General features: G+C 41.4%; 1 protein-coding gene across 1 annotated transcript in view; it reads right to left on the bottom strand.

Annotated features, from left to right (window-relative positions):
• The window catches only part of MYOM3 (myomesin 3), a 145,018-nt gene that overhangs the window by 108,000 nt on the left and 14,891 nt on the right, over positions 1-22,127 (bottom strand). Inside the window, exons 3-5 of the mRNA XM_040339383.1 lie at positions 17,159-17,239; positions 11,643-11,802; positions 10,564-10,721 (exon numbers count right to left, since the gene is read on the bottom strand). Of these exons, the coding sequence (XP_040195317.1) occupies positions 10,564-10,721; positions 11,643-11,802; positions 17,159-17,239 (399 nt within the window). The remainder of the gene's footprint in view (positions 1-10,563; positions 10,722-11,642; positions 11,803-17,158; positions 17,240-22,127) is intronic.

The raw sequence follows: 22,127 nt of genomic DNA, 5'->3' as shown, positions 1-22,127 counted from the left end.
CAGCGTAATATGGCGGACTCGCTGGCGTCACTGTTCGGTACCTCTTTGAACAGGACTCTTGCATGCTTCGTCACTCACAAGTGACTTCTTCAAAGTGGTACCGGATGTGACGCCACCGAGGTCCGCCACTCGTTTTTTTATATGCTGTATTTAAAACTACCTTTGTGAGTACCTAGTGTATAAGCTGTTTTTATACTATTAAATTGCTCCTACGTTATTTCGCTAATTGGTGCTTTTCCTTTATCTTTCCGTGTGAGGATCATTGCCACCTCCAGACGGCCTGAAATTTCGTTGCTGTACTTATCCATATAGAGTTGTTTTATGGTGTTACCTTACAGCAGTAAGGTAAGGGGACATCTACTTTTAAGAAAATTGGGAACCCTTCCCCGGCAAGCACTATATGTTTGGACAGCTGGGCCCCAGCACTTTATTTACATGCGTTCCAGTAGCGTTCAGCCTGCTGCTCCTGCATGAACACTTATGCTGTTTTCATTGTCTGTTTATGTTTGCTTCACCTATGTGTATATGATGTAGTCTCTGGCTAGATTAACTCTGAATCTGCGCTCGTCGTCAGTTTAAGTTATTCCTCAAACTAGATACACTTAACCTAGCCTAGATACGACTAAGCTAAGCTAAGATACGACAGCCTGCGCCGTCGTATCTTAGGGTGCAATATTTAGGCTGGCCGCTAGGTGGCGGCGTACGTTGAGTTCGGTGTTGAATATGGAAATGCCTAGATACGCCGATTCATGAACGTACGTGCGGCCCGTCGCAGTAAAGATATACCGTTTACGTAAGGCGTTTTCCGGCGTAAAGTTATTCCATCAAATAGCTGGCCTAGTCAATGTTAAGTATGGCCGTCGTTCCCCCGCGTCGAAATTTGGAAAATTTTACGTCGTTTGCGTAAGTCGTCCGTGAATAGGGCTGGACGTAATTTACGTTCACGTCGAAACCAATACGACCTTGCGGCGTACTTTGGAGCAATGCACACTGGGATATGTACACGGACGGCGCATGCGCCGTTCGTAAAAAACGTCAATCACGTCGGGTCACCCCCCATTAACATAAAACACGCCCCCTCATCCTCATTTGAATTAGGCGCGCTTACGCCGGCCCCATTTACGCTACGCCGCCGTAAGTTAGGAGGCAAGTACTTTGTGAATACAGTACTTGCCTCTCTGACTTAAGGCGGCGTAGCGTAAATACGATACGCTACGCCGCCTTAAAGATGCGGCGCCCTACTTGAATCTGGCTAATAGTGACTGTCAGTTCAGGATGTCTGTGACCCTCTCTGCCCAGGACCATTCGCCCCTGCATGAAGAGGATAGAGACCAGATCTGCCAGATCTACCACTTGGGACCCCAAAAGTTTTGATGTGACTGTGTGATTTAACTTACGCTTCTTTGGCTGTACTTCTCCTGTGGATCACAGTAGCACACAGTTTGTTCTGCAGTCCTATAACCCGTTTAAAACCCGCTGTCAGCTGACATCACAGGGCCGTCAAGATTGCAACCATATGGTGAGGATCTGCCCACATTCCCTGACCGGCATCCAGCTCAGCCTCTCTGTGAGCCCCTGAAAGCCTGAGCCATCCACTCCCGCCCCTCCACAGCCCAGCACTCCAGTGAGTGACTGACAGTTACCAGCTCTCTGGTCACGGAGGTCTGACAAAACCAAGCAATTGGTGGTGTTTAATAGGCTCGGTTCCCAGTGTGAGAGCCGACATTCGACAGATGCAGAAATCGTGACGCGATGCTGCATCCACCTAGGTAAGTATGATTTAAAATAAAATAAAAAACATTACCATACTTCTCTTTTAAAGTGGTTCTAAAGTCTGAAGGTTTTGTTTACTTTATTGCATTCCATGCATTAAGGTAAAAAACCTTCAGTGTGCTGATCCCCCCACCCAGCCCCCACTTGTACTTACCTGAGCTGATCTCAATCCAGCGATGTGCACGAGAGCAGGTGGCTCTCTTGTCTCTCTCTCTCTCTCCTCATTGGACAGCAGTTGGAGCCATTGGGTTTCGCTGTTGTCAATTCACAGCCAGCAAAGAGGGACGAGGGGGACTGATAGCGCCACACTCTAAGTGTCAATTTACACACAGAGCTGGCTCAGGAGCAAGGGCACGCATGAGTCCTCCCATAGTAAGCGGCTTTGCTATGGTGCGGCACTCAGCATAGGGGAGGAGTGGACATGTCGGCGGGGGGAAAACCTGAGAAAAGGAGAATTTGGGTTGCTGTTTGTTATTTAAAAAAAGGAAATAAAATGGAGGTTTTAATATTACCTTAAATAGCAGCCATGCCAAAATCTAGAATATAAATTTTAGGTAATGTATATCTTTAGTACTGGAATGGTAGAAGATCAACAAATAAGGTATGCATCTCTAATGTTCACATTGACGTCACTAAAACTTAAATTCTAAAAGAATTTTCTTTGATGATGTGTCTGAAATAGCAGACATGATTTGCTTTACTCCCATCCCTAAAGCAAAGTGGTCTAATTGCATTTGTGATTAATTCCAACAAAACCAGATCATCTCACAGTCTGACAGGTTAGCTGTATCTGAAGAAAATGCTAGGGGACAAGCTGTGCTCAATGCAATAAAATGCACATATGGATTGTATACATCGGATGTCATTGTTGGCATCAATTTTACTTGGTAAAAAATAGGGATGTGTAAATATAACCATAACAACTTATCAGGGTTTGGTTTACTGCAGCAAGACCATTAAAGCTCTTGTTACCCCAGTCCCGACTCTGACCTCCCTGGGGCCCTAAGCTAAATTATATGTCACATTAAAGTTGAGAAGCGGGGGGGGGCACTCTGGCGGTGTCTGCCAAAAATTTCACATTAAAGTTGAGAAGCAGGGGGAGGAAATTGCATCTTACATTAAAGTGAGAAGCATGGGGTGCTGACTTCTTACCTCTTCTCCCATGCAGCCAGCGAGTTGAGAAGCGAGTTGAGAAGCGGGGTGAGGGACCCAAAAGGACTTCTCACCAGGCAGGGCTTCTAGTAATTTGGGGGGCCCTAAGCGGCTTGCATAGTGAGCCTATAGGGCGGATCGGCCCTGTGTTACCCCAACACTGCATATTACTGATGTGTCTGCTGAACCATTTACTTGTGTGAAAAGTCACTATTCTTTTTATATTGCTTCCTTTATGTGAAATCCTGGTGTTTCTTCCACTCCCTCTGCTTTCCTCCCCTGCACAGCCATTCACTGGGAAGCTCAGGGTGCTCCTTTCCCATCAGCTTTTATGCAGCTGAGAAGAGAGGGAATGTGATCACTTATAAAAAAGGAAAAAACATATTTATAATGTATTTTTATATCTATACACAAATGTTTTGCCTTTCATTTCTATTTTAAACAGAATGGGTTGTTTTACAAGGTGATTGTTTACAATTACTTTAAAATAAAAATACTCATTAAATGTGTAGCACCGTCTACCTAGATCGAGTTTTTTTGTAGAGCAGGTACAATTAGACAGGCCTAGCTAAAAGCTAGGCCTGTTTGTTTTGATCTGTGGGCTGGGAGTGGCCTAGAGTAGGCTGGTGACTAACAGCTAGCCTCATCTTTCGGTTACCTCCCTTCTGTTTCAAGAGGCTTTTAGAAGGAAGATGGGGAAGAAAGGTAGAGCTGTCTGGGGTGTTCTGAGGAGCTCTGACCAATCCCCAACATGAATTGGCAGGGTCAGGCCTCCTTAAATACCTAGAGTCAGCCCAGCTGGGGAGGAGTTGTTCGGGTGGAAGAACTGGAGATGGAGTATTAGGCTGTCGGGGCTTTTGAGTAAGCTCCCCAGCCTGGGGGGATGGGGTGACCTTGGTCCATTGGTTTGGAGCTGATCAGGAACCCCACACAACCGAAAGGGTATCCTGAACAGGAGCAGAAGAGGACAGCAGGGATACTGCTGGGCAAGTCTCCAGGAGGGATCCACCAGGTGTTGGTGAGTGAAACACAGCCAGAAATGCTGGGGAGGCATGCCGGAGCAGATTGGAGCCAGTAGGGACTATGGTGTCATGGGCAGTGCAAGCAGGCAGAAATTCAGACAAAGAAAAAAAATAATTTAGAAGGGAAATCGAAGGAAAAGATAAGTGAACCAACAATGCACTAGCTTAACCACTAGCCTACCGCCCGCCGTCATATGATGGCAGGACGATGAGGCTCTTATTCTGGGCAGATGTCATATGATGTCTTTGCCTTCCCGAGCCACTAGAGGGCGTGCGAGCACCGTTGGGGGCGTGCTAGCCACATCACTGGGGACCCGATGCGCGTGCCCAGTAACTGAGCAGGACCGTGTATCTGTGTGTGTAAACACACAGATCCACATTTTTTCAGGGAGAGGAGACCGGTGGTGTGTCCCTTGTACATAGGTGATCAAATACTACCAAAAGAAAGCTCTATTTGTGGGGAAAAAATTATAAAAATGTCATTCAAAGTGTGACAGCGCTGAAAGCTGAAAAATGGCTTGGGCAGGAAGGGAGTGAAAGTGCCCTGTATTAAGGTGGTTAAAGAAAGGAACCTATGTAGAAAAAAAAAAAAAAACATTACAACCCCTTTAACCCCATCCAAATTCTAATTCCTCAATAAAATACAAACAAAAACAAACTTGTTAATTGTCTCTGAGTGTCTGAAAGTGAATGCCGGGCTGGGCAGGGTGACACATGGGCCACATCACTCAGCAGCCCCTTTGGGGGTACCGCTACAATTGATATTCTTATAGGAGACCAGAACTCAACAGGGGTGATTTACTAAAGACAAAATGTCTGTTCACTTTGTAAAATAATTTGCTCTTTGCATAGCAATTTACCCTTAGCTTATTGAAAGAGGTGAGGTTTTGCTGACTTCTATCGTTCGATCACGTACAAGAAAATACATTTTTTTAAAAACTTTCCTTGCACCCTTGCACACGATTGGGTATACCTTGCAAAATGAATTTTAACCACATTCACTAAGCTAAGGGGAAATTCCAAGGCAAAGTGCACATTTCCTTGCCTATAGTAAATAAACTCCAAAATGTACTTTGTTCTTGAATTCCACCTTAAAAATGCCAGTGCACTTCCTGACATGTGAGTGTGCCTAAGCAACCTCATAGCCTAATGGCTGTATATCTGCAGTGTGAGATCATTGGCAAAGCTGCCTCTGACCACTAGTTACATGAGATTTGGAGTGAGATTTAGTGACGTCACTACCTTGTTGCTCTCTGTTCTCTTGCTGGAGAAAAAGCTGAACATGTGGATCTGCAGTGTGTGGGTTGCTCTGCTTCTGCTTCATTCATTCTTTAGCTCTGTGCTTCCTCCACCCCTCCTACTGCTTCTGGATCATTACCCCACCAGTTATCAGATCAACAGTTATCAGGTGGGACACAGCTCTAAAGTAAGGAAGAAAAGCCATGCTCTTCTACCAAGATGGCCATCTCCACACAGAGACACAGTGCAAAATTAGGCATGGTAATAGGGACAAGATCAACTGCAGGGAGACCCCAGGCAATACGGCTGACTAGTGCTTTTCTCTCTGCTTATCGCTTTTTACTACAGCTTCCACAGCGCAGGTCCTCTATAATGCACTTGGGGCAGGCAAAGAGTTATGAAAGCACAAGCTTGACACTACTCTTCTAAATATAACAAATGGAGCAGATTCTGCCCCTAATCAACAAAAGGAGCACAAGCCACATTGTTAATTCAAAGTGATCAGTTAATTTGAGGGAGATTAATAGTTTTATTCTTGCCTCCAGGGTAACCTTATTTTCCTTTTTCTTTTTCATCTTTGGAGAATGCGCTTTACGTCATTCAATAAATTGCTTTGCAGCCTTTATTCTTTCCAACTGGCTACTTATGTTATAATTTGAAGATACCTTTCTTATAAAACCTCTTAATATGCGGGTCAACGGCCAGAGCAACAGTAAAACGGAAAAAATTGCAAGCAGTTTTATTATACTATTAAGAGGGCTGCTCATTACTATAGGAGAGGTCACCAACAAAATGGCGGCGCCCAAAATGGCGCCGGTTCCATTCACTTCTTTTATAATTAGGGCTATTGCTGGGTTTTTCCCCCACCATTAAGATTGCTGCCTATTACTATAGACAAGGTCACCAATAAAATGGCAGCCCCCAGTAATTCTCCAACATGGCGGCTGGCTCCATTCAATTTCCTTTTCAACCAAGCCCTTCAATATAAATAGACATTGTATTACATTGGCTCTTTACGCTTGAGAAAGTCACACAATGAAAAGCATCAGAGCGGAGCCAATTAAGTGTAGTTGATGTTTTATGCTCCTTAAAGTGGAGTTCCAGGCTAAAATGCAACTATGGCCCCGTACACACGACCAGTTTCCTCGGCAGAATTCAGCTTCCGACCGAGTTTCTGGCTGAATTCTGCCGAGAAACCCGGCCGTGTGTACACTTTCGGCCGAGGAAGCCGACGAGGAGCTCGGCGAGGAAATAGAGAACATGTTCTCTATTTCCTCGTTGTTCTATGGGAGCTCTCGTCCCGCCGAGCTCCTCGGCGGCTTCAGTGCTGAACTGGCCGAGGAACTCGATGTGTTTGGCACGTCGAGTTCCTCGGCCGTGTGTACGAGGCCTATGTCTTGAAGAATAATCACCCCATCCACACCCCTCCCTTCTTTTTGTATATTTTTTAATACAATTTTTGTACTTGTTTTGTACCTTTTATGATGTTTTCCAGGTTGACCTGGCGAGGTATGTCTTTGCCCCCGAGCTGCCTTCTATTCATCATTGACAGAAGAGGGTGACAACATAGTGGCAGTCATTGCATTATAGTGCATATACTGCTATATCTATCAGTTGGATGTTATACACCCCATAGAGGGCGATATTCATATTCTTTGTTTAGTTTATTACAGCGATTGACACTTTTTATTACTTTGGTTGTTTAGTTTAGATATTACACTTGAGTGGAGTATATTTTAGCAGTTTCCAGCATGAGTTAGTTATAACCGTAAGGCTGGAGAAGTCACCCTAAACTTAACGTGAGAGTAGAATTACACCATCATTTTATACAATTTTAGGGGACATTTAGGGGAATTTTTCTATTCCTGTATATAACTTTTTTTAATAAGGAAAAATCTGATTTGCCAAGTAATGTTTCTAGCAAGAATATTCCAGTATAGTATAGACAATTGTCTCCATCTAGTACACCAAATAATCAAACTCTGGGTGTACTGTACAGGAGAGAGAGAGCTGCAGTAAAATAGTGAGAAAAGTAACCATTTGCTGCTAGAAGTCGTATATAATTAGATAACCCGAAGTGAAGTGTAAGAAATCTGCCCATCATATACAATTGTGGGCGTCACACATTTCATTTTGTGCAGTGGAACAGGGGATAGGTATTGTTGGTGTATAATATTTTTGTGGATTAACCTATTACTGTATTAACCATTGGTGAAACCAACACATGACAGGAACATACACTATATTGCCAAAAGTATTGGGACCCCTGCCTTTACACGCACATGAACTTTCATGCCATTCCAGTCTTATGCTGGCCATACACTCTACGAAAAATTGTCTGAAGTTCGGTCACTTGGCCAGTTCATTCGTTTTTCGGACAGTTAATGGGCACAAAATCGGTAATCGTTGGGATGTTTTTCAGCCGAAAAAAAGGACAAGATTGGAAATTTTCTTCCGAACGAATGATCCGCGGACCGTTTTTATCGGACATGTCTGCCCGGGGACTTCTGTTCGATGGCTGTACACACCATCGAACAGAAGTCCACGCGTAAACAATACGCGGGGCGTGTCCGCGGTGTCGCCGCGTCGATGACACGGTGTCGCCGCGACAATGACGCGGCGACGTGGGCGGGCCTGCCTTTTAAATGCTTCCACGCATGCGTCGAAGTCATTCGACGCATGCGAGGGATGGCGGGCGGCCGGACATGTACGGTAGGTCTGTACAGACGACCGTACATGTCCGGGCGGACAGGTTTCCAGCGGACTGTTTTAAAGCAAGTCCAGGAAACAGTTGTCCGCTGGAAACCTGTCCGATCCGCCCGAAAATGGTCCGCTCGGGCCTACACACGGCCAAACATGTCTGCTGAAACTGGTCCGCGGACCAGTTTCAGCAGACATGTTTGGTCGTGTGTACGGGGCCTAATGTAAAATAGCATATAAAAGCAAAGGAGAAGGCCTGACGGATCATCATCAGCATTCAGACTTTACAAAGAATGCAACAAGTTATGTAAGGGTGCAAATAGGGTGGCTAAGCTAGAACACGAAAGACACATAGCGGAGGAAAGCACAAAAATCCCCAAAAATTATTTAGGTATATAAACAGTAAAAAAAGGGAGGACAGACCATATTGGCCCCATAAAGAATGAGGAAGGACATCTGGTTACAAAGGATGGGGAGATGGCGAATGTATTCTTCTCCTCAGTCTTTACAAAGGTGATTGGGGGGCTTTAGTAACCAAAATTGCAGTGTTTGTCTTCATGACACATCGCTGGAAGCACCCTCATGTCTAACAGAGGACAGAATTAGAAATAGACTTGGGAAACTTAACATTAATAAATCACTGGGACCAGATGGCTTGCACCCAAAGATACTTAGGGAACTCAGTCAAGTAATTGCCATACCATTGTTCCTATTTTTTACTGACAGTCTACTGACTGGAATGGTACCAGCTGACTGGAGAAAAGCCAATGTAGCACCAATATTTAAAAAAGGGCCAAAATACATCCATGGGAATTAGAGACCAGTTAGCCTAACATCAATAGTATGCAAGCTCTTGGAGGGGATGATAAGGGACTATATAAAATATTTGAATAATAAAAATGGTATCATTAGCAGTAATCAGAATGGATTCAGGAAAAAATCGTTCTTTCCAAACCAATCTATTAACCTTCTATAAGGAAGTAATCTGCCATCTAGATAAAGGAAGGCCCATAGACATGGTGTATCTGGATTTTGCAAAAGCATTTGACACAGTTTCCCATAATACTCAGGTGTGGGAATGGTCAGGTGTGGGAAGTGTTCTGGGACCAATCCTGTTTAATTTGTTCATAAATGACCTGGAGGATGGGGTAAACAGCTCAATCCCTGTATTTGCAGACGACACTAAGCTAAACAGGGCAATTACTTCTCTGCAGGATGTGTAAACCTTGCAAGAAGATATAAACAGATTAATAGGATGGAAAAAATATATATGGCTGCGCTAAACCTATGGTGATTGCAAATCTTATGTGTAACCTTGTAAATACATCAACACTACAAATAAAGCAACATATAAATGATCCAATAAGAACACACTTGTGATTATCAGAAAAAAAGGTGAAGATAAAACCTTACATAAATGAATAAACTAAAAATTGATCTAAAAAAAATCAACCAGAGAAATCAATAAAAAATAGCGTATGGCCAGCATTAGGCCATAGGGTTCAATATTGAGTTGGCCCACCCTTTGCAGCTATAACAGCTTCAACTCTTCTGGGAAGGCTGTCCACGTGGTTAAGGAGTGTGTCCAATGTTTGACCATTCTTCCAGAAACGCATTTGTGAGGTCAGGCACTGATGTTGGAAGAGAAGGCCTGGCTCGCAGTCTCCGCTCTGATTCATCCCAAAGGTGTTCGATTGGGTTGAGGTCAGGCTCTGTGCAGGCCAGCCAAGTTCCCCCAGCACATCATTCATTTTCTTGGACTGCCAAGGGGTGCGCCATGTGTTCCACAATCCTAACAACACCCCTGAAAGGGATGTTGAATTAACGCTCTTACCTTTACCTCTCTCACACACTCACTCACCCATTTATTTTATGCATTACATTTATATTAATTTTCATTAAATAATAAATTAATTTAAACAATAAGTTCAAAGCCTGGATCTTGACTCTTCTCTAAATGTCATATTAGGTCTTTGGGTGTCAAAGCTGCTATTGCAGAGTATATACTGTATAGCAAGCTATATAATAAACAATCTAATTATGATATTCGTTTTTGTTTTTTTACAAAACAAAATAACCATTTTAGTGTGAGTGCACATATCAATTGATTTATACATTTTATTTCACTTCCGGCTAGCAGCACTAGGGTCATCGGTTGGAATTGCAACCACTGCACTACCTGCCTGGAGTTTGCATGTTCTCCCTGTGCCTGCTTGGGTTTCCCCCGGGTGCTCCGGTTTCCTTACAGACTCCAAAGACACACTGGAAGGTTAATTGGATCCTGTCTACATTGGCCCTAATATGTGAATGTATAAATGTGAGTTAGGGACCTTAGATTGTAAGCTCCTTGGGGGGCAGGAACTGATGTGAATGTGCAGAATATACTGTATGTGAAGCACTTTGTAAATTGATGGTGCTATTTAAGTTACCTGTAATAAATAAAAGACACACAGTAAGTTCTGTTCTCCATTTGTGTTTAGCTTCATCTGCTCAATAAATAGACAAGCTTTTATTACTCATTGGGTTCACTAAATGTTATGTGTTACTAAGTTATCTAAGTTTGGGTTCAATGCAGATTCATAGTACCTGTATACATAAACAGACACAAAAACATTCTCAGTAGTGTATTGTTAGCACAGTGTAAATGCATTAGTAAACGTGCGTGGAATTTTCTTACCACTGTACAGATGGCCTAGGTGTGCCCATTACGGTGCACGCTAGCGTGACAGACATCCGTTCCCACACACAATGCGCCCTAAGCGGGATCCAGAACATAGGTGCTCGTCTTGCACACAGCTCTCTGAACTCTTTCATTTGTCTGGATTTCTCTTCAGCCTGCACATAGTCAACAAACACACGGTTGTGGTCAGACATTAGATTTCTCTGCACTCGGAATAACCACAATGGACAAAAAAACATCTTTGATTTGCCATGCATTTAAATATTTTAACATGCTTCTAAATCTACAGTAAGTCAACATGAAGGAAGGCTTAGTAAATTCACCTTCACAAAACAGTAAACTCTTATGCCGCGTACACACGATCGGAATTTCCGATGGACTTTTTCCATCGGATTTTCCGATTGTGTGTCGCCCCATCTGAGTTTTTTTCATCGGAAATTCCGATGAATTTCATCAGAGTTTAGATATAGAACATGTTCTATTTTTTTCCAATGGAATTCCGTCGGAATTCCGATGTGATTTGGCGGGGCAAAAGCCTGATCGTGTGTACGCGGCAGTGTGTAAAGCAAAATAGGTTTAAAAAACATACCCAAGGTGATTTTTACAATAATAATTTCTTTAAAGAATATGCTGCTTGCAATACATCTATCTTCCTAACTTTCAAGGGAGGGTACACAAATTGTAATCTTATCTCTTCTATGCGGCACCCCTCCTCATCTCCTGTGTGCTATCAGCATCATTGCTGAGCTGGTCAAAGCCAAGAGAAAAGAAAAAAGAGAAAAGTTATCACGGTACAAGGGGTGATTTTTGTATTGTGATCATGCATAAACTGTGCTCAAGCATGACACAGTAGATGGAGATGGACACATGATTTTTTGGGTTGTCGGTTTGCATATGAGCTACTTTTTTCAATATAAGGACTTTTTAAAATTGGTTATTAGCTGCTTGTTGTTCAAACTTATCATGCACTGTTCTTTAGAGGTAAGCTCACCAGGGGTAGCATATTTAATGTGTTTCACTGTGACTTGCAAGCAGGGCAATACAATTATCACACAGAAGATTAAATAAGGACATACCCTCCTATATGAGGCTTTGTGATCCGTCCTTACACGTAAGGCTCTGCAGGCCTGGAGCACCTTGACTTCCATCTTCCCCATATCATTCCGAAATCCGCCTTTTCTTTGCCCCCTAGTTTCGAACCACAAGTCTTTGACATCACATTTTGGTATGTGATAACTGCAATGGCATTCATTATTGGTCAGTAGGTACAGAATACAATGATAGGGAGAGAGAGTTATAAAAGAAACAGGATAACAATATCTGCAAATACATGGTTTGATATGTCTTTTAAAAACATTTTTATGATGCACCACAAAAAGCTTGTGCATCATAAAAATGGCATTCATTATTGGTCAGTAGGTACAGAATATTCAATGTATGGGGTCGGGAGATGGAATTATAATAAGAGGAATAATAATATCTGCAAATAATTGTCTATTAAAAACATTTTTATGATGCACCACAAAAAGTTTGTTGATATAAAATCTAAGCTCAGACAAAGAGATGCAAGTAAAAGCTATAAGCTGATGCAAAATCGGAACAAGACCCCCTTATGTGGGAAAGCACAGGAAGGGGGAACAATCTTTATACATGAATTATACAGAACAGGAAACTACAGGTAGACTGTGGAAATGTGATGCAGCAGGGTGTGTAGCATTTGAAAAAAAAAATTCTGTTGTTTCTGCACCTTAGAATTTCTTACCTATATAACCAATACACTACATATGCCAAACCCAAATATAATTTGCAAGACATGAATGCCACATTCCTATATATAATATAGTGCCTTGAAACATAATAGTATCGAAAAAGTGGGACTTTTGAGGCACAACATTAGTTCTATATATTAAAATCTTGTGTTTGTACATAAAATCTTTTGCATTACACTATACACAACCTTAAAAGTCAATATTAAGAGTTTAATGTATCTTGTTTACATATGATGATCTAAGAGGCTCAACATGTTTCTTGGGCATAGCCCACTTCCTCAGGAGCCAATGATACACAATTTGTACAGCAAAAAAATCTAGATAGAATAACAAACAATCAGTAATCACTTTTCATCAATTAATATTTATACCACAACCCATTATATTGACATGTTCACCCAATACGTGCATAGACCAATGAGAAGGGAAGCAAGGTCCATCAGTGGGGCAGAGGGAGACCCACCCATGCCCACACCCTGTGAGTATATATTACCTTAAAAATGTTATGACACATTATTAAGGTAATATATACTCACAAAACAAAGTGAGGAAGAGGGAATTCGATAACATTACTGTTCAAAGCCTGTTTTAACATCAATCTGGTGAGTAGACATCCTTGAGGGGACATTGTCACTGGATTTTCGCATGTTTTGCTCGACTCACGAGTGATATCACCAATCAAGGACAGTTGAAATTGTCTTGAAGAGCACCCCTTTCTGTCACGGAATATTTGTGCACCCTCTGATCTCTGGAGAACTTTCTTACCTTCATTTATCTCTTTGAATGTGAATGAGTGATCGGATTTGAACTGTGTTCTGATCACTAGCGCTGCTGTATTTTATTGATAGAGACTTTTGATGATTTTTATCATTATTTTTATCACTATTTTACTATGTATACAATATATACTCACAGTCTGAATAGGCCTAAAGGCCATATGTAAAGCAACCCGTATAATATTTTTTATAAACTCTTGTCTAGGTTTTGGGGAAGGGGTTCATTAGTCTGGAGGGTGTAGGCTGCCCCTACTGATGGACCTTGCGCCTCTTCTCATGGGTCTATGCACGCATTGGGTGAACATGTCGATATAATGGGTGGTGGTATAAATATTAATTGATGAAAAGTGATTACTGACAGATTGTTGTTCTATCTAAATTGTTTGCTGTACACATTGGGTATCATTGGCTCTTGAGGAAGTGGACTGAGTCCAGGAAACACATCAAGGCTCTAAGATCATCATATGTGAACAAGATACATCATACTGTCAATATTAACTTTTATAGTTGTGTATAATGTTATGAAAAAGATTTTATGTACAAATACTACATTTTAGATACGGTAACTAATAAAATATGATTTTAATATATAGAACAAATGTTGTGCCTCATAAGTCCCACTTTTTTTGATACTAGCGCTAGAGTATACTACATATGCCTTCATGGCAATAGTATATCCATCTTTTTTTTGTTAACAGGTTAATAATTACTTTTCATAACTCTTACTATTGCAACATTTTTAATTACCTCAACCCCAGCTCGGTCAAACAACAACAGGTCTATACTTTAATGGGGCAATGCTCATTTAGCAAGCATTTCTCTCTAAATATTTGTGTGACTTTTGGAACACGTTAGCCAAAAAGACTATGGTAAGTATTCTTGCCACAGAGATGTGATTGTCCAGAGACAGTTCAAAGAATGTGACTATGAATGTGGCTTGAAATGAACCTGTAAAACATGTGTCACTGATCTGTAATCAAAGATTCAAGGCTCTAGGGCTGAGACACTGACAGGGAATATGTATGAAAAATCAGGTTTTATAGATTCACAGCTAAATGCTTATCCTAGGTCAGTGATTTTCTAGGTAGTGAAGCAAGGATGAAGATAACAGGCCTGGAGTAAAACATAAAACATGGATTTTAAAAAGTAAAAATCATTGGGGTCTTGGGGGACTTATTTGTTAATACTAGGTTACTTTCATTTTCTAGAACTACAATCTAAATCCTCTCTACCTAAATGGTATTTTTATCGTTACTGGCAACTGCTTCATGCACCTGCTTCTCACTTTGATTTACTCCACATCCATTTATCCACATCCAGTTTGGAATCTCTTCTGCCAGATGAGCCCTTGTTGGAGGCCCACTCTACGTTATAAAGGGCCCTGAGGCTGCAACAGCCACCTCACAGGGATAAAATAAATGTAGAGAAGTGATCTCTGGATGTCCCTTACCTAGATAATGATGATTGTGAAGATATCTGGGGTTATGCTTTTCAGCAATTGGTCTCTGTCAGGGATAGACTTATCCAAATCAAGATCATCCACTATTGTTACCTTACCCCTTAGAGACTAGCTAAATTCTCAACCGACCTTTTGACCCAATGCTGGTGATGTGGTACATTTAATGCAGGATTCCTCCACATATTCTGGACTTGTTCAGACATCGGTGGTTATTGGTCCCAGATTACATACGTTATCTTAACTGTTACCAATATCCAAATAGCTTTGGCCTTTTAGGCCTTACGGACACATACAGAATGCCACGAGAACACTGCTAGGTTTTTAACTTTCCTATGCTGGGAAAGCGATTGTGCCTCAGTGGTGATCCTCCAACTCTTGATAAATGGAAGTTCTTGATAAACATTACACTACTGTTGTACAAGGCTACCTATAAAAGTAGAGGCTGCCTTAATAAATTTGTCAAAGTCTAGTCTCCCTGGGTTGAGAATTCTGACAAAGAGACCCAGGCCTGATTGCACTCTTTAGGGATACTTCTTTGTGGAACTACCTGTGCAATATGTAAGCTCTCTGTTAGTAGAATCACCTCTCATGTATGTGTAAAAACTCATTAAGTGTCCTACCTGCATTTTTATATATCACACCTGGAGCAATTAAATTACTCCCTGGGTTCTTGTCACAATTATACACAACGTCATTTGGGCTGTAGAAGCTATGGGCATGATGGGCATTCCATCCCTCTCTGGCATGATATGTTACTATTTTGACTTTGGGATGATTCAGATTTTCCGGTGCAGCATGTCATGTTTGTTGACTGTTGACGGCGGGCTTTTGTTGAACCATGTATACTTGTCTATGTTGTTTTGTACTGCATTGTACTGTACATGTACATGTGTAATTGTATGATGAAAATAATAAAAACTTGTTTAAAAATATTTAGAACTACCGTATTTATCGGCATTTAACACGCACAGGTGTATAACGCGCACCTTCATTTTAAGAGGGAAGTTTCAGGAAAAAAAAATACATTTTCAATAAAGAACTTTGAAGCAAAATAAGGGTCAGTGCCCATCAATGCAGCCTGATCAATGCCCATCTGCAGCCTCAAAATTGCATTGCCCATCAATGCAGCTTTATCAATGCCCATCTGCAGCTTCACAATTTCCCATCAATGCAGCTTGATCAATGCCCATCTGCAGCCTCACCATTGCCCATTAATGCCAATCTGTAGCCTCACAATTGCCCATCAATGCAGCTTGATTAATGCCCATCTGCAGCCTCCCCATTGCCATGTATGCAGCCTGATCAATGCCCATCTTAAGGAGGGGAGGTGGGATGAGCGTCGTCAGATTACATACAGCGAGAATCTCCTTCGACTTTGTTCCAAATCAAGTAAGGCATCAGCTTTTAAGAGAAACATCCAAAGAGGCAGGATCAAGCTTAGGGCAGTCCAAAGAACAAATCACATGGCTCTAGTAGAACCACACAATAAAGTTCTCCCATCATGTTTGCCCGGTATCTCTGAGGTGATTTCCTATTTGGAAACATCATTATGTAGTCCCAAGGGTTTAACTATAGCAGATAATGGGACTACTATGAGGCCCAAGAACACAAAGGACCTGGCACATTATAATGCAGTAAGTTATACTGGTAGCTTTAGTATTTAAACAAAAAAACTCCCCTGTGAAATTCATATAATGTATCACTAGGGTAATTGCCTTGGAATGGAGGCTAGAGAGGCTGTTACTAGCTTTGACATAGAGGCACATCACTGAAGCCTCGTACACACGACCGAGGAACTCGACGGGCGAAACACATTGTTTTCCTTGTCAAGTTCCTTGTTAGGCTGTCGAGGAACTCGACAAGGCAAGTTTCTCCATTCCCGTCGAGGAAATAGAGAACTTGCTCTCTTTTTGGCTCGTCGAGTTTCCTCTAAGAAAATGTACACACGACCGGTTTCCTCGGCAAAAAAATATCTCCCAGCAAGTTTCTTGCTGTTTTTTGCCGAGAAACTCGGTCGTGTGTACGAGGCCATAGTTATTGCCCTAAGCAGTCCATTGCAGTCCATAACTTTTAGCAAAGTGCAATTGGAAGCAGCACAAGCAACTTCATTTTTTTTATTGTCATGTGGCTGCTTGGAAAGAACCACTAGTTTGATTGGAAGGTGCATCTCACATTTTTACAGTGACCTTAGAAAAATATGATTTAGATGTATATTTTACCATCGTCATGGCTAATTTACTGCAGACACTTTTTGTGTTGAGTGTTCTACTTAGGCACACTATTTTAGGCAATTCAGTAATAGAGTACACATCAATATGTGAACTAGAAAATCTAGAGAATATAATGAATGTGCTATTTTGCAGCTAATAGAAATTGTTCTCTAAACTTGGCAATCAGGTTTCATGATTTGTATAGCTCTCAATGTCGATCTAGCACACACAAAAAATAATAATCACAAAACAATTTTTAGCCAGAAATAGCTAACTAGCATTCACAATTGAATTTGTTCACCTCATTTACTAAAAACAATAGTTCAACATATTATTATTATTTACTTTGTATTTATTTGTGCAGCTGATTGTACTTACAGTGTGGACCTCAATGTTTGTTCTGCCCTGGCTATTGAAAAATTAATAGATGAAACTGGAACATCCACAAGCTCTTCCATGCTGAAACATACAACACATAAAAATAGCATCAGCCATTCTTTTGTTCTTCGCATAGTTTAGTACAATGTATTACTTACTGACAGATAAATAACCTTTAGAAAACAAAAATATAATACATCACTGTGCCTTGTCACAAGATTACAGCTTCGTGTATTACTCAGAAATACAGTTAGGGGTTGTGAAAATAAGTGGCTCTTTGAAAGAAACCTTAAAGTGACTAAAATACAGATTCAAAATGAATGTCCCCCTGCAAAAAGATCATAGAATACTTACCTCCCCTGCTTCCTTATGCCATCAATCTCTGCAGTATTGAGGAAAAGCCTACAGCTGAAGATTGTGGAAAATCTGACACTTCCAGGTGTGTCGATTTCTTATTTAATTGTTTGTTAAACCTGACTCCAGCTAGTTTTATTCTTGGATATATTTGGAAGGAGTAAATACACTGTTAAGTATTTATTGCTATCCATAATCCTATTGGGGAGATATTTCCTCACGTTCTGTCTCTGTGACAGTAAGATAAGAAATGGTAGAGTACAGTAGTTGTCTCTGGGACAGAAAGGCACATGCATTGTCACAAGTTCTGATGCCGCGTACACACGACTGTTTTTCATGACGAGAAAAATGCAATTTTTTTAATTGGTCGTTAAAAACGACCGTGTGCAGGCTCCAGAGCATTTTTCTCGACGAGAAAAACGTCTATTAAAAATTTAGAACCTGCTCTATTTTTTCTCGTCGTTTTTCACGTCGCCGTTTTTCTCGTCGTGAAAAACGATCGTGTGTAGGCTTTAACGACGGGGGAAAAAAAAACGTGCATGCTCAGAAGCAAGTTATGAGAAGGGAAATTTGCATAATCAGCCCAAAGGGTGGCGCCATTCAAATGGAACTTCCCCTTTATAGTGCCGTCGTACGTGTTGTACGTCACTGCGCTTTGCTCAAGCATTTTTTATCATGATCGTGTGTATGCAAGGCATGCTTGAAAGGAATCACATCGAGAAAAAAAATTGTTTTTTTCCATGACATGAAAAATGGTCGTGTGTACGCGGCATAACTGAAAAAAAAAAATGTTTTGATGCAGTTTGTGTCCCCACTAGAGAGATTTTTTATCTTTTCATCCCTTGGAGTTGAACATCAGAAGCATCCATGTGAGCTAAGAGGGAGTAGTCACTGTGGGGTTGATTTACTAAAACTGGAGAGTGCAAAACCTGGTGCTGCTGTGCAATGGTAGCCAATCATCTTCTAACTTCAACTTGTTCAATTAAACTTTGACAGAAAAAATCTGGAAGCCGATTGGTTTCTATGCAGAGCTGCATCAGATTTTTCACTCTCCAGTTTTAGTAAATCGACCCTATGGTACCCAATCAGCTTCTAACTTCAGCTTGTTTAATCAGGCTTTAAAAAAACAGAAAGCTGGTTGGTTTCTATACAGAGTTGCACCTGATTTTGCACTCTCCAGTCTCAGTAAATTGACCCTATGGCAGCCAATCAGCTTCCAAATTTGGCTTGTTCAATTAAGCTTTGACAGAAAAAATCTGGAAGCCGATTGGTTTCTATGCAGAGCTGCATCAGATTTTGCACTCTCCAGTAAATCGACCCTAATGTGTCATATTACCAATCGTAGAAATGATTGCTGTCTGTAGTAAACACCTGTTCACACTCATTGACACTTTTCAGAATGCTAACATTGCCCTGGGTTAGATATCATGGCAATACTTGTGTATGACCATAATGTCAAAAGCTGGCCTCAAACCAAGTTGACCAATTAGAACTCACAGATCAAATAAAAATTTAGAAAAGCGTTGCAATAAGTCATAACTGTAGACCAGAGCTATTATGCAGCATTTTATCATCGGCAAAAACACTTTAATAAATAAAGCATAGGTTATAATTATGATGAGAATGCCTCTATAAATACTCACTATAGTGAAACAGGCATAGAAAATTTGAATTTGGTACCATTTGAGAAGAATTGCAGATCAATTGAACATGTAGGCAAGCATTACAATACCAAGTAATATCTGTGAACCATAGCTATTATGCTGCATTTTTCATGGTTAAAAACACTCCAAAATTCAAAAACATAGTTTTATAGTGATCATGATCCCATCAATGCCTGGAATTATCCACTTATCCACTGGAGCTTTTTTTTTTTTTTGCTTGCACATATGAACACTTCTAAGTCCAGAGCTGTCCAACATCAGCTGCTCTTGACTAGAAAGAAGCTGATTGAGCAGATTATGTGCTTCATCAGCTTCAGCAGAGCGCAGAAGTAACATTAGGGGTCACCTAATAATTTAATAAATCAGTCCCTGATATCTCCTTAAAGATAACCTGTCAACTGCACAATGTTAACAAATAAAAATAACAATAAAGTTAAGCTTAAAAAAAAAAGGTTTTGTTTTAAAAAACAATTTACAATTTAACTGTTTGATTCACTCATCGCCATTACTGGTTCACATTATGCATTATATGTGTTGAGTATCATGTATTTTTTATTTGTTTTTGAAGGGGCAGAGCACCTCTAATTGGGCCTATAATTGCTGGTGTTTGTTTACATCCCATTACCAGATCTTTAGGACACTACCCACATCTAGGGCTGCCACCTGACCTGGACAGTTCAGGTTTTGAATCATGTGTCCGGGTTTCAAACTGCCTGAAACCCGGACACATTATTCAGACTGGGCTATGGCCTCTCAGCACAGGCTACCCCCCCGGGACATACGACATTTATCCTTTATCAAGACTTCCAATCCTTTGGCTTGTCCTATATTGGACACTGCAGCGGGGCTGCCCGTTTTTTGGATTTAATTTCCATCCTGGCTTTGCCCCCTGCCATGTTGGTCCCGGTCTGTTATCTTGGCTCTTATTATATTTCAGATTCTATCCGTATCTATTAGATACACTACGTTCTGTTGCCAATCATAGGAAGCCTCCTCTTCTTATTGGGCTGCATTAAGCTTTCTCATAAGCTATATACCACCCGTACATCTGTGACTCTATTTGTCCTCGGTGCACTCGGGTGGCTAGCGATCTAACTGATTTATGAAATTAGCAATACTTTATTGTCAAACTCTCTCTCAAACTCGTCCTGAAGAAGCCGCTAGGCGAAACGCGTAGGCGAGACGAAAGAAAATTATTGCTTGTGAATGTATATTTTTTCAATGTATTTTACTGTATGTATTTTTTGTAATTAAATTTATATATTTTTCTAAATTCCAATGTCCCTGTGATTGCCTCAAAAAGTCCGCCTTGTCACTAGTTTGAGTAGTATTTTTTCTTGATTCAATATTTCGGCAAATGTGAGTGCTTTTTTGCTTCCCCTCAGCAGGGTTGCTAGCTAAATTTTTTAAGCTGAGAGTGTCTGTTACACTTTCTTTCACACTGCCCAAAGCCAGCACTAACAATCCACCCATATACAGATGGAAGAGGAGAGAGGGCTCAATCTGCTCCTCCTTCTCCCACAATCCAATCCCCAGCGCTGTGCCTTAGAAAAGGGAAGTGGAGGGCCATACATTTGAAGTCCAGCAGCCTCAGATACTACTGGATGAGAGGTTCTGACTGCCAAGGGGTGAGTAAGTTCACCATCCATCCCTGTCTGTGACTGAAGTCTGCCCCCTTCTCTCTCCTGCCTCTGAATACCCCTTATATCACAGTTCCCCTTGCACTAGAGTTCTCAGTGTTCCCCCTTAAATCAGGGTTCCCAGAGCATCCCTTATGTTAGAGTCCCCAGAGTTCTTCCTAGGGCCCTTTTCACATGTGCGGACCGTATGTCCGCTTTTTCATCCATCCGTTTGCGGATGAAAAAGGGACATACATTGGTCCCTATGTGATTGCGAGTGTCAGCGGATGAACGGACCCTTAATCGTCCGCTTCCGCAAAGATCCGATTTTGCAGACGAAAGAAAACCCTATTTTTTCTTCCATCATCGGATCGGATGAACACGGACATACGGTCCGTGTTCATCTGATCTCCCCATAGGGGAGAGCGGAGAAAAGACAGGGCGGTCCCTCCACAGTGTGCGGGGACCGCCCTGTCATCCGTCGGCTCAGCAGGGATCAACGGAGCGATCCCCGCTGAGCTTACGGAGCATACGGAGGAGGATCATTACTGATCCGCCCCGTGTGAAAGGGGCCTTACATAAGAGTCATGTAAGGTAACTCTGCAGATTCAGATGTAAAAGGGGAACTCTGTGGACTCTGATGTAATGGTGGACTCTTGTGATTAACTTCATATGATTAGAAAAGTTATTTAATTGCAAAATATATGTATGTATAGTTTATACTATAAAAAACAGTTGCTGTGCGCTGCTAAAGTGTTCGGGTTTGACTTGAAGAAAAGGTGGCAACCCTACACACATCTGTTCAGGAGATTCCAGTAGGATTCTGCTGGCCACCCGTTTGAAGAACATTGAGAACCCAAGAGAACCCTAGGTAAGTCTGCACCAGGGAAAAAACATTTGTTTAGCACAGTGAAGTTGGATGGACAGAAGGATAAGTGCACTACTTGGTTTAAAAAGTATGCTCATCTTCTATTTGAAGCCACAGAATTGTACACATCATCCCAGATACAGTCTTAGAAACCAACAAGTACGGGCCCAGGCCAGTGTGTGTGTGAGTGGGAGGGGGTTGTCATTATGCTTGAGAAACAAGGATAGGCTTGTGTTTTCTGCCATTATGCCCCAGAGCAGTGGGTTGGTTTTTCTGTTCTTTCACATAGTGAGTATTTAGGTACAGTAGCTTTCATCAGATATGGTATGCAATCATATTTGTAAGATACATACATAAGCTTTCCCTTGAACAACTAAGCCTTCCAAACAAATTTAAAATATATAGTCACCTGTTTATTTTTACATTCAGCTAAAGCTACGTTATCCTCCTTCAAAGGCCAATAA

Source organism: Rana temporaria, chromosome 2, assembly GCF_905171775.1.
Source record: "Rana temporaria chromosome 2, aRanTem1.1, whole genome shotgun sequence".
Classification (NCBI taxonomy): Eukaryota; Metazoa; Chordata; class Amphibia; order Anura; family Ranidae; genus Rana; species Rana temporaria.
Note: the sequence above shows the minus strand (reverse complement) of the source record. Positions and strands in the feature narration are given on the sequence as shown.